Source organism: Physcomitrium patens, chromosome 20 (assembly GCF_059467195.1).
Source record: "Physcomitrium patens ecotype Gransden chromosome 20, ASM5946719v1, whole genome shotgun sequence".
In the NCBI taxonomy this organism is placed as follows: domain Eukaryota; kingdom Viridiplantae; phylum Streptophyta; class Bryopsida; order Funariales; family Funariaceae; genus Physcomitrium; species Physcomitrium patens.
This window is the reverse complement of record NC_143429.1, coordinates 12404245-12424574: the sequence shown is the minus strand read 5'-3', so window position 1 is coordinate 12424574 and position 20330 is coordinate 12404245. Positions and strand designations below refer to the sequence as shown.

The 20330-nt window shown below is 42.2% G+C and overlaps 2 protein-coding genes and 1 long non-coding RNA gene across 6 annotated transcripts; 1 reads left to right on the top strand and 2 right to left on the bottom strand.

Moving 5' to 3' along the window:
- Positions 1–540: 540 nt before the first annotated feature.
- On the bottom strand, positions 541–5308 carry LOC112273014 (gamma-tubulin complex component 3). The gene is made up of 5 exons (XM_024501315.3): positions 3750–5308; positions 2746–3595; positions 2264–2620; positions 1294–2064; positions 541–1114 (listed from the first exon to the last, which is right to left on the bottom strand). Exons 1-5 carry the CDS (start codon positions 4165–4167, stop codon positions 772–774), a joined length of 2739 nt encoding a protein of 912 aa, XP_024357083.1. The 5' UTR covers positions 4168–5308; the 3' UTR covers positions 541–771.
- A 535-nt stretch (positions 5309–5843) lies between these two features.
- On the bottom strand, positions 5844–9393 carry LOC112273172 (uncharacterized). 2 transcript variants are annotated; one of them, XR_002966936.3, is made up of 3 exons: positions 9175–9393; positions 8089–8913; positions 5844–7810 (listed from the first exon to the last, which is right to left on the bottom strand). It is a non-coding gene; the product is annotated as an uncharacterized LOC112273172 (long non-coding RNA). The 2 variants fall into 2 exon arrangements; XR_016499020.1 differs by having other exon boundaries at positions 8798–8913; positions 9175–9385.
- A 1420-nt stretch (positions 9394–10813) lies between these two features.
- Positions 10814–19779, top strand: LOC112273452 (ATPase family AAA domain-containing protein At1g05910). Of its 3 annotated transcripts, none has more exons than XM_024502263.3 (16): positions 10814–11268; positions 11553–11606; positions 12105–12221; positions 12772–13015; positions 13262–13483; positions 14040–14303; positions 14423–14738; positions 14882–15349; positions 15659–16007; positions 16174–16362; positions 16792–16931; positions 17159–17404; positions 17618–17804; positions 18010–18075; positions 18331–18571; positions 18741–19779. In XM_024502263.3, exons 1-16 carry the CDS (start codon positions 11023–11025, stop codon positions 19241–19243), a joined length of 3852 nt encoding a protein of 1283 aa, XP_024358031.1. In that variant the 5' UTR covers positions 10814–11022; the 3' UTR covers positions 19244–19779. The 3 variants fall into 3 exon arrangements, with proteins under 3 accessions (XP_024358031.1, XP_024358032.1, XP_024358034.1); XM_024502266.3 differs by having other exon boundaries at positions 10920–11268; positions 11479–11606; XM_024502264.3 differs by lacking the exon at positions 11553–11606 and having other exon boundaries at positions 10862–11268.
- Positions 19780–20330: the final 551 nt, after the last annotated feature.

Genomic DNA, 20330 nt, shown 5'->3' with positions numbered 1-20330 from the left:
TTCACACCGCATGCCTGCATTGCTTTGCGAACACCTTCCTACAACTTGGTGTCTGAATATCCTCTGCACCTGTTAGAGAGATGTCTCACACAGAAGCCAAGAATCCCTTTCACTGATCTCTAATGGTGGAAAGTAGCGACTGAGTCACTATGCAATGCAACAAGAGCATTGCGAGGGCCTGTTTGACAGCGGGGCTCAGTGGTTGAATGCCTGCGTTGGTGTGCAGTGGTTATGTATCGTGATTTAGTTAGGTGTGCACAATTACTGCTGAACAGCTCAGGTGTCGACTACAGGTACTATCATCTCCAGTTCAGTTGAACTGAAAGGCTGCATCGGAAGTGCGGAAGTGTGTGTCTCACGTCTCTCGACGTGCAGGACCATGTGCGCAAGCTGACTTGGTCAGATAGCGTAATATAAAATAAGATGGGAACTTTTTGTAACCGTAAAATAGCATTCTAATCCGATAGGTTTTGAATGTTTGCGTCGAAACTTTGCACAAAGAAACGACAAAAACTGTTATAACACAAAAGTGGGCATTACTGAAGGTAGAGCCATTTCAAGAGGTTCCAGGATTTAATATATTTCTCCAGCATTGAAACAATTCCAACATTTTCCTACTAATTTGCTAGAGACATGCCCAGCACACCTGCTTTCAGACCGCAATACCCCCTCCTAGATTCTAACCATCACAACCTTGCAAAATTTGAGAATGTGTAATATCATATGAAGACCATCTACAATCCCGCCTCAAATTTCAACGTACATCCTACTTTAAACCAAGGCAGGTTCTGCGCCGAACGAAGGTTTCTGAATCCTGATAGGGGTTCGATGTAGCCGAATGGGAGTGGAAGACATGCCCATGTGCTGACGGGTGTAAAACTCAGAAAAATCAAGTCTGAAAGATAGAAACTTCAGATCTACATGTTGTTGAACTGGCAACTGTGCAATAAACCCTTCCAGGAGCGATGAGTATTCCCCAGCAACTCCATCCATTTCTTCACCAAGAATTCGTAAAAAGTCACCTGAAAGCTGTGAAGTGGACAACTTCCTCTGCCCAGGGCGGGATTTGGATAGAGTATCACTTTTCCCTTTTGACCTCAATGATGACTCCCCCCTGCCGAAGAAATTGAGTACACCTGTTAACATGTGCTTATATGACAGCAAAAAAGCTAATCTAGACAAAACCATTCTTTGTGAACTTAGGCAGCCATTCCAATATAGAGTAAATATTTCAAAACAGATTTACACTAATACTTATTAGTACTCAACTCCAAGAGCATAGATGAAGCGTACCTGGTGTGAACTTCGCGTGCATTCTCGTATAGCCTGTCTGCTAAGCCACGGAACCGCAGAATGAGGTCGAAGAGGCTGAAAAGGGTCTTGCAAAGCAACTGAGAGCGCTCACCCAACAGGGCCTTCTCCAAAATAGAGCTTAAATACTTGTCATGAGCAGCAATCAGCTCATCAAGATCATGTGCCTCCTCCATCTCTTCAAGAAAGTTGGACCATGAGTACTCAAGAACCTCAAACATGATATAGTACTGAAGATTAGTCACAAAATGGTTCATTTCATTTCGCAAGGTCTGACACCTTTTTAGAACTGCAGTTAGCTGAGATTGCCCCCCTTCTTTGTTGGACCATAGCCGAGCAATCATGCAATTAGGCTTCATTGTCTGCCAAGTCGCACAGAGTGCATGCTCCACACGCTTTAGCCTCCACAGAAAATTAAATACTTTCAGGTATTTGCCCATCACTTCTTCCGTGAATAGCGTAGTTAAAGGTTCTCGAGCATTGTACTCGAGGGAGAAAACATCCCATCCTCTGTCCCCGCCATTGTGCGGCATCATACGAACTCTGAGCCGATCGAGTACATCTCCATCATCGTATTGAGCGTTGGATGCCCGTACAGCGCTCTCTAAGGTCCCCGACAACTTGAAAGAACTTAAAGTGTTAGCTGGTTGAGCAAGTTCTGGTCCCACAAGATCCATCAAACATTGTATAAAGTCACCTTGCCCCAGAAGGAGATACCTCTTGATCGCCAGGCAATGTTCCGGAAATCGATATCTGTTGACCCAAGCTTAATTTAGTGAGTCACACTTGGCAAGGAATACTTATCAAGAAGGTAACCAAGACAAACAGCGTTGCGACATGCAGATCACATAGGAAACTAGCACCCAGAAAATCGAAGATGAATTGTGAAGAACTAAACCGAAACGAAGAAAAGAAACTACTCAGAAATCGAGCATAGTCTGCAGCATACTACCTTTTGTACATAATTTGGATAAGATGTTTATCAATCCGACCCGCTGCTTCGGCAACCAGTGCCTCCAACACTTCAATCTCACCGTAACCAAGGATACCTCCGCTGGCAGAGGCTCCTGCAGCAGCGACTGCTTCAGAAGCAGCTTGTGCCCATCCTTGATCGGAACAGCAAACTCGAAGAAAGTTGATGGATTTTCCTGTTCTCAAAATACGTTGAGCGAGAGGTTCAGGGATGAAAGAGGGAAGCATAGCGGTCTGGAGTTGATAACCCTCCCGCCACAGTGCTTCTGCCTTCACGGACTTGGCCGAAACAAAAAATTCTCCATAATAATCATCAATCTCCCCTTCAAGTACCCACCTAAAGCATTTACAAAATGGAAATTAGAGAAACAAAATCTCCGCTACTAGCTAAAGCAATGTGATTACATTCTCAAACAAATCACAAATGAATCATACAGTTTTCAAACGCAAAAACTCATGTACCTTCGAACCATTTCAAAAAGTGGTGAGCACACTTGGCGAAGAAGACGACTTAAGAATGCACGAACCAATGGGTCCCCATGTTGAGCGTGCATATGGATAGCCCCTGCCATGGCTCCGCCCCTCAATGTCTTGCAGTCATCCACCAACACAGCCATCAACCGCATTCTGACCAACGGCTCCCCAAGCCATACAACTAATCTTCTCAAGGATAAATAGTTACCAACGGAATTGGCAGAGTCAACTCCTCCCATCAAGGGTATAGGATGGTGAACCTGACCCTCAAGGACCGCCATCAATCTATAGAAGTCTGCAAGTTCTTCTTGAAGAGCAGCACAAAAAGCTTGACCCACTGTACCTATGGCTTCCAATGGACCATTCTCAAGGCTCTCAGAGATGTGATTCTTGACTCGCAGGTATAACCATCCTACTTCACAGAGCCGGCGAACTAAAGTTCTTGTAGATTTAGGAACCTTGATAGATTCGTCAATCATGTACCCATCGACATCTTTATTGAACTTCACATAACGGCCATCAATTCCCTGGCATGCATACAAGACATCCCGCACTATGGCTAATTCTGAAACATCTGATTCTGATTGAACAATCTCGAGGTATTCTCTCATTGCAGCTGCCTTTGCGTTTCCGTCATCTTTTGTCAAAATGAGAACTCCACTGGGAGAACTTGGTGATTGTGCCCGTGAGGATTGTGACCAAGTTTGAGGTTGAGGGGTGCCATTCCTAGAGGAGCTAGTCCTGCCAGGCGATACCTCGGGCTCCGGTGAATAATTTGGAAGCTTAGGATGCGTACTGTTGGACGGAAATGAAGGGAGGCCTCCATAAGCCGATGCCCCTGAAACGCAACACGTTAGGCTTTGCTGATTCTTTCACAATCGCATTGTTAGAAAATTGTCAGGTTTCGCCAAATGAATTACAAGAAAAGTAGCTCGAGGCTAATATAGCGCGAACAGGTCGAGCTAAGTGGAACTGGATGAGGACAGGTCTACCTGTGAGAGTGGACGTGTACGGGATTGCGGAGCCCCTTGTTTCCGCTCTCTCTCTTCTTTGGTCTTCTGCAATTGCACGAAGGAGGTACAGTAAAGCCCACCGATTCTCGATACAACCAGGCCCACTGTAAGATGATAGCCTCCTATGCAAGTCTGCAAAACTAAGGGCGTCAGCAGACCTATTTTCTTGAACTAGTTGTTTCTTGATTGCTTCAGCCATTGCAGCTTCGTCGTTAGCGAGAGACGGAGCAATTCTGCTTCCAATAATACGCATTGCGTACTGATGCACTCGGTGCAGCGTTGCATCACCCTGCTTTTTATGCAGCCCATGACCACCATTTTCTGCATTTTTTCTACCACTTGGAAAGATGCGCACCGCTAGCTGCCACACTAAATCGGAGATCACGTCTCCTTCCATGGCCTTCCTCTCTCCACTAATTTACAAATAACACATGACCTAAATTCCCCCGCTGTCAGTACATAATTTTTTTTCTCAAACCATACCAATTCTACATTTGAAATGATTCGAGAAGATTCGTATAGACTGAACTTAGTGATTCTACACAGACAAATTCATGTATGCAGCTGACAAACCAGCTTCTAATCACACCGTTTTCAACGCTAAAGCCTGGTTGAGTACGACAATAGCAAAATCAAGGGTGATGAAGCGAAAATCGCGTCAACACAATGTTGTAAAAATAACCCATTACTCTCCTTATTCTTTTGCTTGCATCACTCACACTGAATATTATTTAAATCGAATGAATGGGGAGGTAGACTAACAAACTAATTGGAAATCAAGCGAGTGAGAAGATTTTCACTCCGCTTCCTGTCATCATGAATGTAAAAGACAAGTTCTGGGTAAGGCTTATCGCCGAGCGATGAGTCTGCTTGCACTCAAGCTCGGGGTGCACGATAGCGGTGATCGAAATGTAGACTAAATTCGAACTTGACGAAAGGAGGCTTCTCCTTACAGTAGAACTCCAAAAAACAGGCGCGGACATGATACTTGAGTCCAAGAAATGCATAACCCCGGACCTAAACCAAAGATTGAGCATTCAAGATTTGTAAGTGCCCGAATAAAACTTCTTCTTCTTCCGACTGCTACACATTTCACGGCCGCCTTCGTCGCATTTCATCAACCCTGATTCAAAATGCTAGCTAAACCCCAGCTGCCCTAAGAATACTTCTACGGCCGCGCTCAAACATTTTCCGATTCCACCGACACCCGGCGTTTATCCCAAGCTCGGCACATTGAGGCCGGTTGCTGATTAAAACTAACTCCTGTTCCTCTTCACCGTCAAAACGAAAATTCTAAATCATTTCCTGAAACTCCTCTACTTTTCTCAGCAACAATGAAACCTCGAGGATAAAATAAGTGGAATCCTAACCAAGACGAAGATATGTTGATCTCCGTCGAGAGAACACAAAAACACCGCCACAACGAAGCGATATTTCCCGCAAGGGATCAAAAGACACAATGGCTATGGCGACGGAAAGCTTCTCTTTCCCTCCATTTCTCGGAGACGCAACAAAACAAGCGCAGCTTTGCATCTGATGCAGCTGATTGTGAACGCCAAGCCGGCACCGGCATCGGCAAATGAATAAATCAATCGATGAATGAAAACAGTCAATAAATAAATGGATCAATGAATGCATCATAATAGATGAATGAAAAACAGACGATGAATGAATGATGTGCAGATATATATATATATACATGTATGTCGTTGATGTGTATCACCTCGCATACAGCGGTCATAGGCTCCCTTATTCGTTGAGGTCAAAACTCTTGAGTGACTCAAATGGATTTATGAAACGTGTAATAAACCCTCGGCTACCACGAATTAGCCCTCAACTTCGTGTTAATGTGGTGTTTTTTATCCAAAAATCATCAGCTTCTGAGAAATTTGAGTCAAGAGACAGACAGAATCAAGCTAAGATTTATTAAAGCACCTAAAGATAATTAGAGTAATAACAATAAATGTTAGAGGGTTTGTCAGTCAATATCGATTGGACACTAGGCGATGTGTGTATTGGGACTTTGAAGTTCATAACTTAATCAAGCAATGATGAACAGGAACTTCCAATATGTTTTAGTTCCTCATAACAGAGTTAAAAGTTACATTTTGAGCTACACCTCAGTCGGCATCAGAAACTACATTTTGTAACTCAGTTTCATTTCAAATCGACATCTTAATTAGGAATTGGGTGTGTCCAACCAACTGTATATCAGAAAACAGATAAACTCAGATGAATTAAAGTACGGGCTCTCTGGTCATTTCGAAAGGTTGCAGACTTAGAGTCATAGTGATCATAGTAACAGATGCTCAATTGTGTCGCAGAAAGACCTCCAAGTTAGGGAATAACTTCCGCAGTGCCTCCTCCGCGTGCCGCAGCACTGGAACAAGATCCCACATCCATAGCGAAGCCTTTCCTTCTGCCAGAACCTGATGTGTGCAATTCGACTTTCAGATGCTTTTGAAAACAGCGACAGAATCACTACTTTAAGTTTAAAATGACATTTTCGCCCAACCAGGAAAAGGTAAGAACTGCTCACATAGATAAACTCCTCAGTTTTAAATCCTATTAGATAAATCATTAATTTTGGAAGAACCAACTGTATCAAGTTTAGAGCCGCTGATTTTGAGCACTTGCCAACTGCTGACAATCCCTCGTCCAATACTGTTCAAATGATGCCAAGTCTCTTTCAATAAGAGATAACTTAAGTTGTTACAAATTTAATCTCCAAAAAAAGTCAGAGAACTAAATGTGTTTCAGACGCAAAGAAACGAAAAGCTATAATGTAAATAGAAACAGTGGTCGAGTACTCAAATTACAACTTAAAAGTAATGAATTCTCTGCGACATGAGCACCACTGGGATCAATCAGGCGAGCGTTTACTCAATTTTAATTATGTTGAGAAAGATTTATTGGTAACAAAGAACATCCTCCCACGACGTTGGTGTTAAAAGGCAGATCTACCACAGAAGGAATAATTTTGCTTAGAAAAGCAAGGAACAATTTGGGTTGTGAACCAAAGATATAAGCAATTAATTTGATTCGAAACAATTCCCAACTTCAAAATACAGGATAAACTGAGAAAAGCAACGAACTATGTTACAGTCATATTTGCTTATTGAATCTCTATAGAAACAATCCAGTTATTGACAGGATCTATCTCAAACTTGCCACTCGCTTAAAGCTAAAGGTCTTAAATTTCCCAGCAAACGTCAATAACATTCACCAGCCCTTCACCTGTAAGTTTCAAGCATTCAGAGCACCCACAATGGCGTAAGATTCCAATGTTCACTAAATGCACGCGACGAATGCAAAAATACAATACCAGCATCCAAATTAGTCAACAAAATTAAACAAACTGTTTCACACTAAGATGTCCAGAAGTAAACTAGGGAACGAATTACGGCTCAGATGCTGGCGAATCAATTCCCACAACATGGCTAGGACATCATATAATAAGATTGACGCTTTGAATTCTCTGCCCATGTTTTGCCAACACTGGCAAGATAATGGATACAGTAAAAAGTTCTCCAAACTACATCTCTGATACTCTGCAGAACCAGATTCAGATGCAATCTCACAAGATAGTATGCAAGGATCAGACATTCGACTCTCCACTAATATGAATTTGGTGTAAATGACTGGAAACTTTGCTTAGAAGGTGTGCTAACATACTATACGACAGAGTTGTAAAAGCAGGATGCAAAATGTGTAAACCACATGAATTGAAATTTGAGCAAGGAAGAATTAGCTCTGTGAAGCTTCAGAAAGGCCAAACAGGTGATAGCGAACCTTACACCCACACTGGTGTTCAGTTTTCTTACAAAACTTCGAGAAAGCTTCAAATAATTCCTTAATTTTCCACCTTTCGAAATAACGAGAATAATCTTTCTATCAATCAACAAATGCCGCACTTGATTAGTTACTTTTATGGAGGTGTTTATTTGCATTGATACGTGAAGGGCTATAACTGTCAAATGCGTGTCTTCTACATTCTCTGCGAACTCAAGGTTGGTTTCTTCCGCATTCCGGAAACGTATCTGCATTTCACACATCGCAGCATTGGATAAGCTTGCCAAACGAACCATTCGCATCATCACCATCGTCATCATAGTTATCGTACTGTTAGTATTATTTGCATTTTTATGATTTTTATGATTTTTCTTTTTCTTTTTTTTCGTCGCTTCATCCCAGCTGACTTCGCATTAAATGCTACACGAGTTTGCACTTCAGACATATTTGTCCCCTATAATGATACCCTTGAGTAGTACTAGCATCTCCAGAACGTCTGGGAAGACTTCGTGTGCAAAACAAGTACCTTTGACAAATCTCGAACTGTGCCTCGAATGTTTCTTCTTCGCGGCCCATTATCACACGCAATGAGAAACTACATTCTTGGGTATGATAAAAATAAAGAGAAAAACACTCGAGCCACAGATATGAGCATGATTTTACCTGCATCCTTCTTGTTATGACGGTCTAACGCCTAGTCAAATAGAAGAAAAACGACTAGAATCACTAAACTGACGTGCGCAATAGTCTCTCACGGCCACAGCCAGCTAACAATATCAGACCAAGCATATAGCTGAAGACGTTGAGGCTCCGTGCGTAAACATCAACAGATATGTACAACAAAGTTGTTGGACAGCTCAATTCAAATGCCTAAAAATAGAATGCGATTCACTAACTCGCACTAAAAAGTTGAAGACCTCATGACAAGAGTTCAATAGTACTTGGTAGAAGGAGGATTGACATCAGATCTTCCAGAAGGAAGGCATGTGAAGTAATGTACTGGAGAATGTAGTTGATTAAGCATAGTAACGAGCAAACATCGTTCTGTACCGAGTAAAAACTGATATGCTGTATGACATGAGGTATCACATCAGACCCTCATGGGTAAAAGTCGAGCTTTTCAAACCTTTTGACGAAATCCACTCCCAGAACTACACCTCGTATTCAAACACATGTGAAAACTAAATATCCGCGCATCATAGGTTTGCAAAGTGTCCGGTAGTGCCTTCACTTACATGCTTCGACCCCTTCCCCGATCCAACACCCTCACCTCCTCGATCTCTGACTAATTCAACCACTGGATCAGATCAGCAATCGATCCAGCAGCTATTCTCAGCAAGGGTCGAAACCTCTGCCAGGTGCCAAATATACATTCATTATTGTTCGCACCAGGACTGAAACTCGACACCGCGAACTTAAAAACTCTCATCCTTTGCAAATCCAATTCACTACAACCCGCTTCGATATTTAAAATCAACACATCCTCAGCACCAATCCTACAACATGCAGAAAATGACTGCAGCTTTGAAAGTCCGTAATAAAGCTTCAATACAAACTCACGACAGAGTATGGCGCCGATTAATTGAGAGCTGCGACAGAAAAAGAAACATACCGAATGATCCTCAGCGACAAAGCAAGACTTGGTGATGTCGATAAGGAACTGACTGACCTCGATAAAACTGAAGAATCCGAAATTGCACTGATCATCGAGGAAGCCCTAAAAAGTAGCACGACGGCACTAATTGATAGGGGTAGATGATATTGGATGGATGATACTTGGACGCCCGATGAATTTGGTGCGACATGGTCTGTGGTAACACTCACTTGGAAAAACAAAATAATCAACGGGGAGAATTTGAGTTGTTGTAAAATCAACCAAGTTACGGTTAACAAATAAAAAGATTAATATGATTTTTTATGTAATTTAAAAGAGAAAAAAAAAAATTGCAATAAAAGTAATGCACTCATTCACACACACACACACACACACATATATATATATATATATATATATATATATATTGTTACTTTTTATTTTTGATTGATTCAATATTGAAATGAAATGGTTTGAGTATTTCAACTCATTGCATCACTCCAATTTTGTATATATTTGGTAATTTTAGTGTGCACATAGGGGTATTTTGTCTAAAAGATTTTCTCTAAATACAACATTTCTAAATTGATAAATATAATATAATTCAAATGCTGTGTTCAAAGAATTGCATGTCAAGTATTTTAGTAATAATCACAATATTCTGTTTCACACTGCCAATGTTGATAATAAAAACATTCTTTGCAATTATTTTAAGTTTCATAACCAAATATTACAATTTTTGAGTGTAATACTTGTGTGAGCAATGGTTGATGTGAAGTATAATCATCAATCCGCTAGGTTAACCCTTCAGCAGTTTCTCAATTGCATGACATTTATTTGTTTTACTTTGACCTTTTCATTTTAGCATGAAAATTACACCCTAACTCAAAACACCACACTCACAACATGTTAGTATGTTAGGAATATTTAACCCTAGCATTAGTTAATGGAAAAAAAAAAATGCAATGTGCATGCTTCTACAAAATTTGACTAAGTCAAAAAGAATACCTAACTTAATTTAACGAAACAAAACAAAACTTAACTTTGTGTGAAACCCAAAAAACAAAAAAGGGGAAAAAGGGGAAAAAGGGGGAAACAAAGAGGGGATTTTGGGCCATGAAAAATGAAAGACGGGGAGGTGCTGGAAGAGGAGGAGGGAGGAGGAGCTGCTGACTAGGCATGGGAGGTGTGATGACTAGGCATGGAGATGGGGAAGCTTCAAGAAGCTGATAGAGGGGGGGGGGGGAGAGGGGGTTTGAGTTTTCATGGGAAAGGGAAGAAAAATAGTTAGTTGAAGGGATCCAGGGTGAGCACAAGTCGACTCATCAACCAACTTCTGACTCAACCCAACACTAATTCCAGTCTTAAACATCCACACTAAAAATAATAGTGAGGTATAGAAGAAAACGAGGGAAGGGAAGGGAAGGACTAGGAGGGGGACGGGGAGGAGGACACAAGTTTACCGGCGTACGCTGAGAGCGGGGTGTAATTGCGAGCGAAAAGATTTAAAATGCTGGGGGACGGGGGGTAGGGGCTATGATGGAGGAGGAAGCGAAAGCGTTTGAAGAAAAGGAAGGGAAGGAAGGCCCGTAACGTTGAAGCCCTAGTAGGCCACGAGCTGTCGTCGTTATCGTTGTCGTTGCGTCTTCGGTTCAAGGGATGTATAACTTGAAGCTCCAGTTGCCTTGCTCGCGAGTGGGAGTGAAGGAGACGATGCTGTGGTGAGAGGAGCAACGGAGAGGGAGAGAGAGTGAGTGAGAGAGAGAGAGCGAGAGTGAGAGAGGTGTAATTCGGACATGGTGTGTTGTCAAGTGTTGAGGGAGGTGGAGCGAGGAAGGGTAAGGGTTTACGGAGGGCTGAGGTTCTATGAAGGCAGCGCGTGGCCATGGGCCGGCAGGACGCCTTTCCTCCGCCAAGCACCGTCGATTTCTGCACAATGCTAAACAGTCCAAACGCAAGAGCCATAGCTCTTTGGCAAATATGCGGATAGCCAATGCTTTGCGTCGGAGCACGAGCATTAGCGATAAAAGTAAGAAGAACAATCGGAGGAACAATCACAACGAGAACAGTAACAGTCGCAATCCGCCCTCGCAATCTGCTTCTCCTTCGAAGGTGAGATGTTTATTTCTTTCTTTTTTTGTTATTTTTGTTTTTATGGTTGTTTGGATTGGAGATTTTATTTCTGAGAGCTCATTTTTCCTCAGATTTTCGTGTGTCTACTCTGGCCGAGCTTGCTTCTTGTCTTTCTTTGAAGTGCCTCTTCCTCGAGTGTTTGATGACTGTGTGAGCATTTTGTTTTTTGCGCTTAATTCGGTAAAATAGGGCAGAGTGGGAATTCGTGAGGGCGCTGTGTTTCTCATTGCCTACTGTTTCTTCTGGGATCGATCGCATGTCAGACGTTGGAGACTGAAGCCGATCCCTCGATGCCATCTGACAGTGTTCCCAATCAGGTCCGCATCTTTACATGATATTCTTGATTTTGGTGTGTTTGTCCTCCTGCCACTGTTGTGCAGAGCTCTTACATGTTGGTTTAGTATCTCTTTCCCAGTCGGAAGTACTTGCTGTGGCTAGCACAGAGAACATGACATCCGTATTCACGACGCAAGTGATAGGTTCGCAAGTAGGATCAAGCTGTGGCTCTTCAAGTTGCTTCGGAAGGATCTGTGATTTCGTTTGGGTTGTCCTTCTCTTAGAGCGCTTTAGGATGGCTATGGAACTTCCTTCATCTGAGTAGTTGCTATTAACCTAGGTGTCAATTGTCACTTGTTGTGATATGTTATCGTCTAGGGCTTTGCGAGTATTCAGTAGAGCACTTTTTTAGTTCCCTCATAACATAGCTGATCTTCTTATACTGACGGGCGTTCAAATGGCGCTTACGTGCTGCTGCAGTGTCTGTCTTATTGGCCAAGTCGTACTGTATGATTGATCTGAAAATTACTATCTCGCAGCATGCTGCTGACGCTGGAAACCTGCGGCGCTCCACAAGAAAAAGGCGTGTGCTAGTCCATGTTGATTACGATTCTGATAACAGTGAGCATGAATTGTATCGAAGTCAATCAACTCGGGTATGTACCACACGCAAACCTGGAATCACTAGTTTGTCACCACTAAGGTTTTATTGGATCTACTGGTGCACTTTTTTTTTCATAATTTGCATTCTCGGGATTCGTTTGAGAACGGTTCGATGATGTTAAAAATCTCTTTGGATCTCTTTGTTTATTTCTTTCGTTACTGAAATTAGCCAATTCGACTGTTGTTGTGTATTTTTGTAACAGTTGTGACGTATTATGTCTTCAGTGCAAGCTAGAACTTGTCCAATTTTCTGTTTCACCTCGTTTGATATGCCCTAGTGTCAGTCCAGCCCAGCCTTTCTTCATAAATCGATTTAGGATAGGTTCTGTGTGTTGTGTAGTTGCTTCGATAGTGAAACGTCCACCCGCTTTAAGGTTTGTCCTGTGTGGCTTTGCTATTCGTCTATCGAAGTGAATGCTGATGTTCATTTAAGAAGAATGATTTCAACTTAATTATGGATTCGCTAATTCGGGAACATTCAAGGGCTTAAACTTTCAAGCACATCTGCTGATCGTTTCTTTCTTCGATTTCATTTTCACTCAGGTGTCGAAACACAGATATTCTTCTTCCCATATTTCCTCCCATTCCACCAAGTCAGAGGCTATCCCTGAGGAAGAAGAAGAGAGCCCTGAGCCCGCAGAGACCAGAAATATGGATGCTGCTGCTGCACCTAGAAGAGAGGGATTAAGACCTCGACAGGGAATAAGGCCCTCAAGGCTAGAGCTCTCTTCTCAAGATTACGAAGACGATGATCAGAACTCATCTGACAGAGAAATGGGAGCGAAAGGTGACATTCACAAATTCCTGGACCTATTCTTACCTTGATATTAAGCTGGAGATCGTAGCACTCAGATCTAGTGTGTGAATTATTTCCTGACCATCTGGCATAATAGGAAGCGAGTTGTTCTTCGTCAAGGACCCAATGGTCGAAACGCGTTAGAATCAGCATCATGCCTGCATGCTGGCTACTTCAAAATTTGTGTAGTAGCTTTTATATCAAGTGTTGTGATTTGGTGTATCATTCTGGTTGCAGGTGAAGAAGAAGAGGAGGAAGAGGAAGAGGAAGAAGAAGAGGAGGAAGAAGAGGAGGAGCAAGAAGAGGAAGAAGAGGAGGGAGAGGAAGATGAAGAAACTGAGGAGCGGGAAGGTCGTCGTCGCTATGCCCTGCGAAACCGCACTGGTGTGCAGCGATTTTCTCCTCGAAAGGAAGAGAGGACAGCAAGAGCACAATCTCCCCGAAAAATGTTCCATGGAGGTTTGTTCCCCATGGCATTTCAGGCTGTTAAAGAAATAGTTTGGAGGCATCTTGTTTTCTGTTCATTGTTAGACGGCGGTCCCTGTACCGGGTACAATATCGATGATGTGGATTTTACAATTCTTTGGATTCACTGGATTTTGGACAGTAGTTTCTAGAATCATTTGATGGTTGGTGTGTAACAATTTTGTGATCCTTTTCAACTAGTATGTATCTTTTCAAAATCTAGCCCAATGCTTTTTTGAGTCTATGTGCTGGTAGCCGTTGAATGATCACCTCAGTCTATCAGGTTCTTAGTTGCAACATCTTTGCATTCTTCCTACTACATCAGCGAAAACGCTTACCTCGATGGACATTTGATACTTTATTGTGTCAATCACAAACTTGTTCTGACTCGTTCATTTGCATGTATAAGAACAGCTTATCTGGCTCAGCATGCTTTTGTGGAATGTACCCTGAAGTCGTCATCCTTATTGGAGTGGCTACAGAAGGATATTTCATAGTTTTTCGCAGAAGTTTCGTATACTTTTTCTGATGGTTTGGCCTTTCATTACAGGGAGCAGCACAAAGCGTGGCCGGGAAAGCCGTCGGTCAGGAAACAGGGTACACAAACGACGTCGTTCGATGAGAGCTGATGATTCAGATGATTCATTGCTCGTGGATGAACAGGACCAAGGTGCAGCTCCCTGGTCACGAATGGGTCGAGGCACCTCTCATCCGTGGCTTCCTCCGGGTCTGGAAGCACCTGGTCTGAACAATTTGAGTATGGCTGCTAGCGGCTGGAGTCAACCTGGCAGCCACTGGGCCTCTACTACACCAGGTGTTAACATAATCTGTTGTTTTCCTTGTTTTTGTTGTGTTTGTGCGTGCGTTTGTTATTTAATTTCTAATTTCTAATTTTTAACGAGCAAACTTTGTCACGTTGAATGTTGGGTAAAGGCGGAGCGCAAACAGCCGGTCCAAGCTCTAAAGGAGGAGCCGACATTCAGCCAGTGCAGGTGGATGAGACGGTTGGATTTGAGCAGATTGGGGGATTGGCACACTACATTGACCAACTGAAGGAGATGGTCTTCTTCCCGTTGTTGTATCCAGATTTTTTCGCTAAGTATCATATTACCCCACCTCGAGGGGTTCTTCTCTCGGGTCCCCCAGGCACAGGCAAGACACTCATTGCTCGGGCCATGGCAAGTGCAGCATCCAGATCTGGACAGAAAGTTAATTTCTACATGCGGAAAGGAGCCGATGTGCTTTCCAAGTAAATTATCCTATGCAACTTCTTGTTTTGAGCTGCCATTTTCTTGTTCTCCATCTGTGTCACAGCACATTATACCTACTAAATGATTATTATGCCACTCTGAACTGATGTTAGATTGGTTTGCCCTTGTATCTTGGTTGTAGGTGGGTAGGAGAGGCTGAGAGGCAGCTACGTATGCTTTTTGAGGAAGCGCAAAAATGCCAGCCCTCGATTATCTTTTTTGATGAAATAGATGGCTTGGCTCCTGTACGTTCCAGTAAACAAGAGCAGATCCACAATTCAATTGTTTCAACTCTGTTAGCTCTTATGGACGGACTTGATTCCCGCGGTCAAGTGGTGGTGATTGGTGCAACTAACAGGATAGATGCCATAGACGGAGCACTACGTCGACCTGGACGGTTTGATAGAGAATTGATTTTGAATCACCCTACGTTTGAGGCACGAGTAGAGATTCTGGATATTCATACAAGAAAATGGCAAAAGCCACCATCTGAGGAATTGCGTAGAGAACTTGCAGCTGCATGCGTTGGATACTGTGGAGCAGACTTGAAGGCTCTGTGTACGGAAGCTGCAATTCGAGCCTTCCGAAGGAAATATCCTCAAGTTTACAAGTACATTCTAGAACTTCCTTATTGAGTACTTGCATTGCTGATCTCTCCAGGGTAACCCATTTTTATTGCTAGGCCTTCGTTATTCCCAACGCTTATCATGCCTGCTTAGAAATTTCCATCATATTTTCACATCTTTTGTCTGAGTTTATGATTTTAGGAGTTGATTCCATTGGTTTTTGACATTTTTTTGCTACTTTTTGCTACTTTTTGTTTTGTTTTTTCTCAAGGCTGTAAGGAGGATTTTGTGAATGGATCAAAGGCATTGTCTTAACAACCATTTTGATTATAAGATTTTTATGTATTGTTCAGGAGTGATGAGCAGTTTGTGATTGATGTGGAGTCTGTGGAGGTGGAAAGACGCCATTTCTTGGAAGCTGTATCTGCTATCACACCTGCATCTCATCGTGGTGCGGTAACGTATGCAAGGCCTTTCTCACCCGTGATCGCTCCCTGCTTGGAAGGACATCTGCAAACGATTATGAAGAGACTATCGGACATCTTTCCAGTGATGAACCGGGACATTTCCAACAGTAACCCATCAGATAGCGAAGAAGATGAAAGTCCAGAACAGCTAGCCCGTTTATTTGGATTGGGATGTAGTGCTCCTTTAGTTTACAGGCCCAAGTTTCTCCTTTGTGGGAGGGAAGGAGCTGGCTTGGTACGTTTCAAATCTTGCTCAACATGCGTTGTCAGTTTCTACAGAATTTGGATTAAATAGTTATATCCTATTTAAAACATACACTCTTCTTATATGGCTTCAACTTGGTAGATTATTCAGTTCAGACCTGGCACACTGAATTAATTGCCTGTCTCTGTGGGTGCAGGACCATGTTGGACCAGCGGTGTTGCATGAGCTAGAGCGGTTCCCAGTTCATTCATTGGGGCTGCCCTCGCTTTTGTCTGACCCAAGTGCAAAGAGCCCTGAAGAAGCATTGGTTCATATCTTTGGTGAAGCCCGAAGAAACACTCCCTCTATACTTTACTTGCCTCAGCTTCATCTTTGGTGGGACACGGTACGTTTGTTTATTTCGACTTGCATTGTATGTATTACTTTGTGCGAATGTTGTTTTTTTCTTTTTTCTTTTTTCGGTTTTTCTTATCTCTTGAAGGCAGCGTATCAATGCGTGTAAGTTCACTGTTTGTAGATTTTTTGTGCCTCAGTTGGGCACAGGAGATGGACAAATCCCATATTTCTGAATCTCTTATATAGTTTTTTGAGCGTGAATTTCTATTCAATCAAGTGTTCAGTTGAATTGGATTATTTCAACAGATGTCTATTTTGGTTTCTTAGATTAGCTTCTGTTGGATTTCATTCGAGAGTACCAACAGAAGTGTACGTTAGAGTAGGTTCACATAGGCTTACTGACTTGAAGCTTGAGTCAATAGTTCTATGGGTTCTGGTTTACAGGTACATTTTGACATTCCTCCTTGGACGTTGACAGGCTCATGATCAACTGCGAGCAGTATTGAAGATGCTCTTGGGTGACCTGCCTTCTGATCTTCCAGTTCTATTTCTTGCAACTGCCTGTGTTTGTGGAAAGGATTTGGATGAGGACATACGTGCCCTATTCGGTCACAACTGGTGAGCATGACGAAAAGATTGCTGTTACAGAATCTACAATTGATCATCCCTACAATCGGTCAAACTAAGATAATTTATATGCATTGCCTGTGATAGCTATGGATCTCCTTTATGCAAGCTTATCAGTGATTATTTGTTCATTAGTTTATTCTAGTTTTATCCTCTTTCGTGGTGCATGTTATCTAAGGAATTACACTCTAATAATGCTTCTGTTGGATTTGATGCAGTTATGAGGTGAAGTTGCCCAGCACAGAAGCGAGGTCAAAGTTCTTTTCACAGCTCGTTGATGCGGCAGTGTCAGTTCCAAGGAGAAGAGCAGTTAGTCGAAACAAGCAGAAAGAGGTTCTTCCTGAGCTCCCGAAAGCGCCGAAGGTGGTAAAAGGGCCAAGTGAGGCAGAATTACGTGAGCGGGCTGAAATGGAAGAAAATCATCTTAGGCGATTGCGGATGTGCTTTCGTGATATCTGTAACAGGTAGATGTCACATTCTTCTAATTCTTCTTCCGTCCTTCTATTCATTTACGTAGCGTTTTTTGTTATGCGTGATTGCTTTGGCAGAATGTTGTGTACAGGACTAGTGATTCAAGTATTCGTGCACTGCACACCTCTTAAAGCAACCTTGGAAATTGAAGTGGATTTTGACTTATTAATATTTGTGGTTGGGATTGGATTTGATTTTCAATGCAGGCTTTTATGTGAGAGACGGTTTAGTATTTTCCACTATCCAGTTATGGACGACGAGGCTCCTGACTATCGGAATATTGTGCACAATCCAATGGATGTGGCTACTCTGTTGCAACGTGTTGATAGTGGATGTTACTTATCAAAGAAATCATTCTTGGCAGATGTGGACTTAATTCCAGCTAATGCTCAAGTATGTGCTTTTTGTTTCATAGTAGTTTGATTGCAATTAGAACCTTTACTGTATGCAGTGTGAAGCCTTGGGTTTGTTTGTCGTATCATGATGGATGTTGTAGATCGCCCTGGGATACAGGAAGGATATTTATGCTGATGGAGTTGCTGTTGCTGGTTTCTTGTAGTCCTTAAATCGTTGACTAAAAAGCCTCGACTTTGTGCAGGAGTATAATGGGGATGATTATCAAGGAGGTCGAATTGTTAGTAAGGCATGTGCGTTACGTGATGCGGTATGATGCGATCCTTTCTATCCGTATATTATTATTTACTCATTATTCTACATGACTGCCACTTTCGGGTATTATCTGTTTTTCTCTGTTTTCTCTGGAGGGTATCATTTGGAAGCGGCGTGACGTTCACTTCCCTGTTGGATAGCCAAGTTAGATTCCTTATCAATCTCAGGCAGTCTTGTTTTATACAGTTTTAAATATTTGCACTTGAAAGTTAAATTCCAGGATTAACTGTGTGCTACTTGTTACGAACAGGTGCTTGGCATGGTGTCTACGATTGACCCTGCCTTAGTGAAGATTTGTGATGAGATTGCTGCCCGTGGAGGGCCTCCACGGCTTCCTGGGGTGCCCTCTGGCGTGTTGGTTCCGACCGTTGCTCCTCCAGCCGTTCGAGCCAGCGCTAGACTGAGGGGATTTCAGCCAGAAGTAGATGCTTTGAAGAATTCTGACGGAGGTGTTCGTCGCACACGAAGAAGTAACGAGGGGCTCCCCTTTGGTAAGATGCGTGTCGGTTATATCTTGCATAAGTTGTGTTAGGTCCATTCGTGAGGTCTTTATGAGATGTGGTAGTCTAGGTTTATTTACTTGCATTTCACCTCTATGTTCACCTGCTGTCGATTTTCTCTCTTTACATTTTCATATCTTTGTTATTGGGTTCACCGCAGGTGAAGGGACAAATGGGAACTGCTCCGAGGGAACTGTTAATCCCGAGCCTTTAGAAGAGGTGCAAATTGAAGCCGAAGATATGCTTGTTGATAGGCAGTTCTCACCGGCTCCTGAAACATGTGATGGTGTAAGACCTGAGACCACTGATGAACAGCATGGAAATGGCAACCTCACTTCTCATCAGCGTTCATTGGAGACGAACAGTCTCAGACAAGAGCCTCCTGAGGAGCTACGAAAGGTGTCTCATGAACCCTCACTTGAGGGCGAAGATGGCCGTGAAGATCCACATGATAAGGATGGAGAAATGTTTAAGTCTCTCAAGCCAAGAATTGATGCTTTGAAAGCAAAACTTGTGGCGCAGACAAAGGGATTCGGAGTCTTTCGACTGGAAATGCTCCATGCCAACATTTGCAGACTGCTCCAGCATGGTCATGGGGATTCTTGTTCTTCAAGGTTGGCTTCCTTGGAGGCATTCATGGCCGATGAATTAAACTTGACATGATAACATGTGATGGTTAATGGAACCACCTTGCAATATTTATATATCCAGGAAACGTTCAATGTAGTCCCCGCTCATTCTTTTGCAAGGGACTCTCTAAATGACGGCTCGGTATCCTATTGTTGTGGTAGCAGATATATCCAATCCCTCAGAAAGAAGTTCACAGGTAAAACTATTCTGTGAACATCTGAGCTGTTATACAGTGAGTAAACTCATTCAGCAGATATTTGAGATATAATTCACAATCTCACCATGATCAAGATTGGAATTGGATGGAGGATTTTTCCTTAAAGAGGAATGTATGGGAACAACATAGTAGTACCCTACTATTTCTTAGAGGCGTTATTGGCGAAGTCTTCTGGCTCTGTTGAGTTTGGAACGGAGGTAAATAGCCGGGAGATGTCTAAATACAGAATCTAGGAAGATGTAGAGGTCATCTATGCATCCAAGCATGGTGTAATAGACCAGAAGCTCTTTTCTTTTTCTTTTTCTTAAAAATTTAATTCCCTTTAAGTATTTTAAAATCAATTTCACGGAAATCATAGGGTATTTGACTGTCGATGAAATGTGCGAGTGTTCCTTCTATTGTTGATTCATTTTTGAATTGTGGGAAAAATCGTTACTCTTCGTCTCATTCTACTAGTTATTCGATGCAATGAGTGTGAAATGTCCTTTTATTCCTGCATACACAATCTCTAAAATGCCAAATCATAAATATTTTGTCACAGGAATGATGGGATTAATCCTAAAACAACTTTCAACGGAAGATTTGTCTTATGGATTATAATTGATCGTATTTTATCCTATTTAAAACTAAAATCTGACAGTTTCATTTTAGGTTAGTACGAGCTATACATATGAATTTTAAATTTATGAAAACTTGAGTTCTTGATTACAAATTTGAAAAATTTAATGTCTTCTCTTGTGTTGGTTGTCTTGTATTCATGATTACAAGTTATCAAAAATGGTTTAAAACAAGATAACAAAGAACTTTCATTCCAGTAAGATACAGTCATTAGCAATAGAACAAATGTCTAGAAATGTACATGTCTTGAAGAATATGAATTATTGGTAAAGAAACCACTATCAA

Excerpts from the sequence above, each read along its gene's own strand:
- LOC112273014 (XM_024501315.3), bottom strand. The coding sequence starts at position 4,167 with ATGGAAGGAGACGTGATCTCCGATTTAGTGTGGCAGCTAGCGGTGCGC. Across the intron at positions 3,596-3,749 it reads GTACACGTCCACTCTCACAG|GGGCATCGGCTTATGGAGGC; the intron begins GTAGACCTGTCC and ends GTTGCGTTTCAG. Across the intron at positions 1,115-1,293 it reads GCACGCGAAGTTCACACCAG|GGGGGAGTCATCATTGAGGT; the intron begins GTACGCTTCATC and ends TTTCTTCGGCAG.
- LOC112273452 (XM_024502263.3), top strand. The coding sequence starts at position 11,023 with ATGAAGGCAGCGCGTGGCCATGGGCCGGCAGGACGCCTTTCCTCCGCC. Across the intron at positions 13,484-14,039 it reads CCGAAAAATGTTCCATGGAG|GGAGCAGCACAAAGCGTGGC; the intron begins GTTTGTTCCCCA and ends CTTTCATTACAG. Across the intron at positions 17,405-17,617 it reads TTTCGTGATATCTGTAACAG|GCTTTTATGTGAGAGACGGT; the intron begins GTAGATGTCACA and ends TTTTCAATGCAG.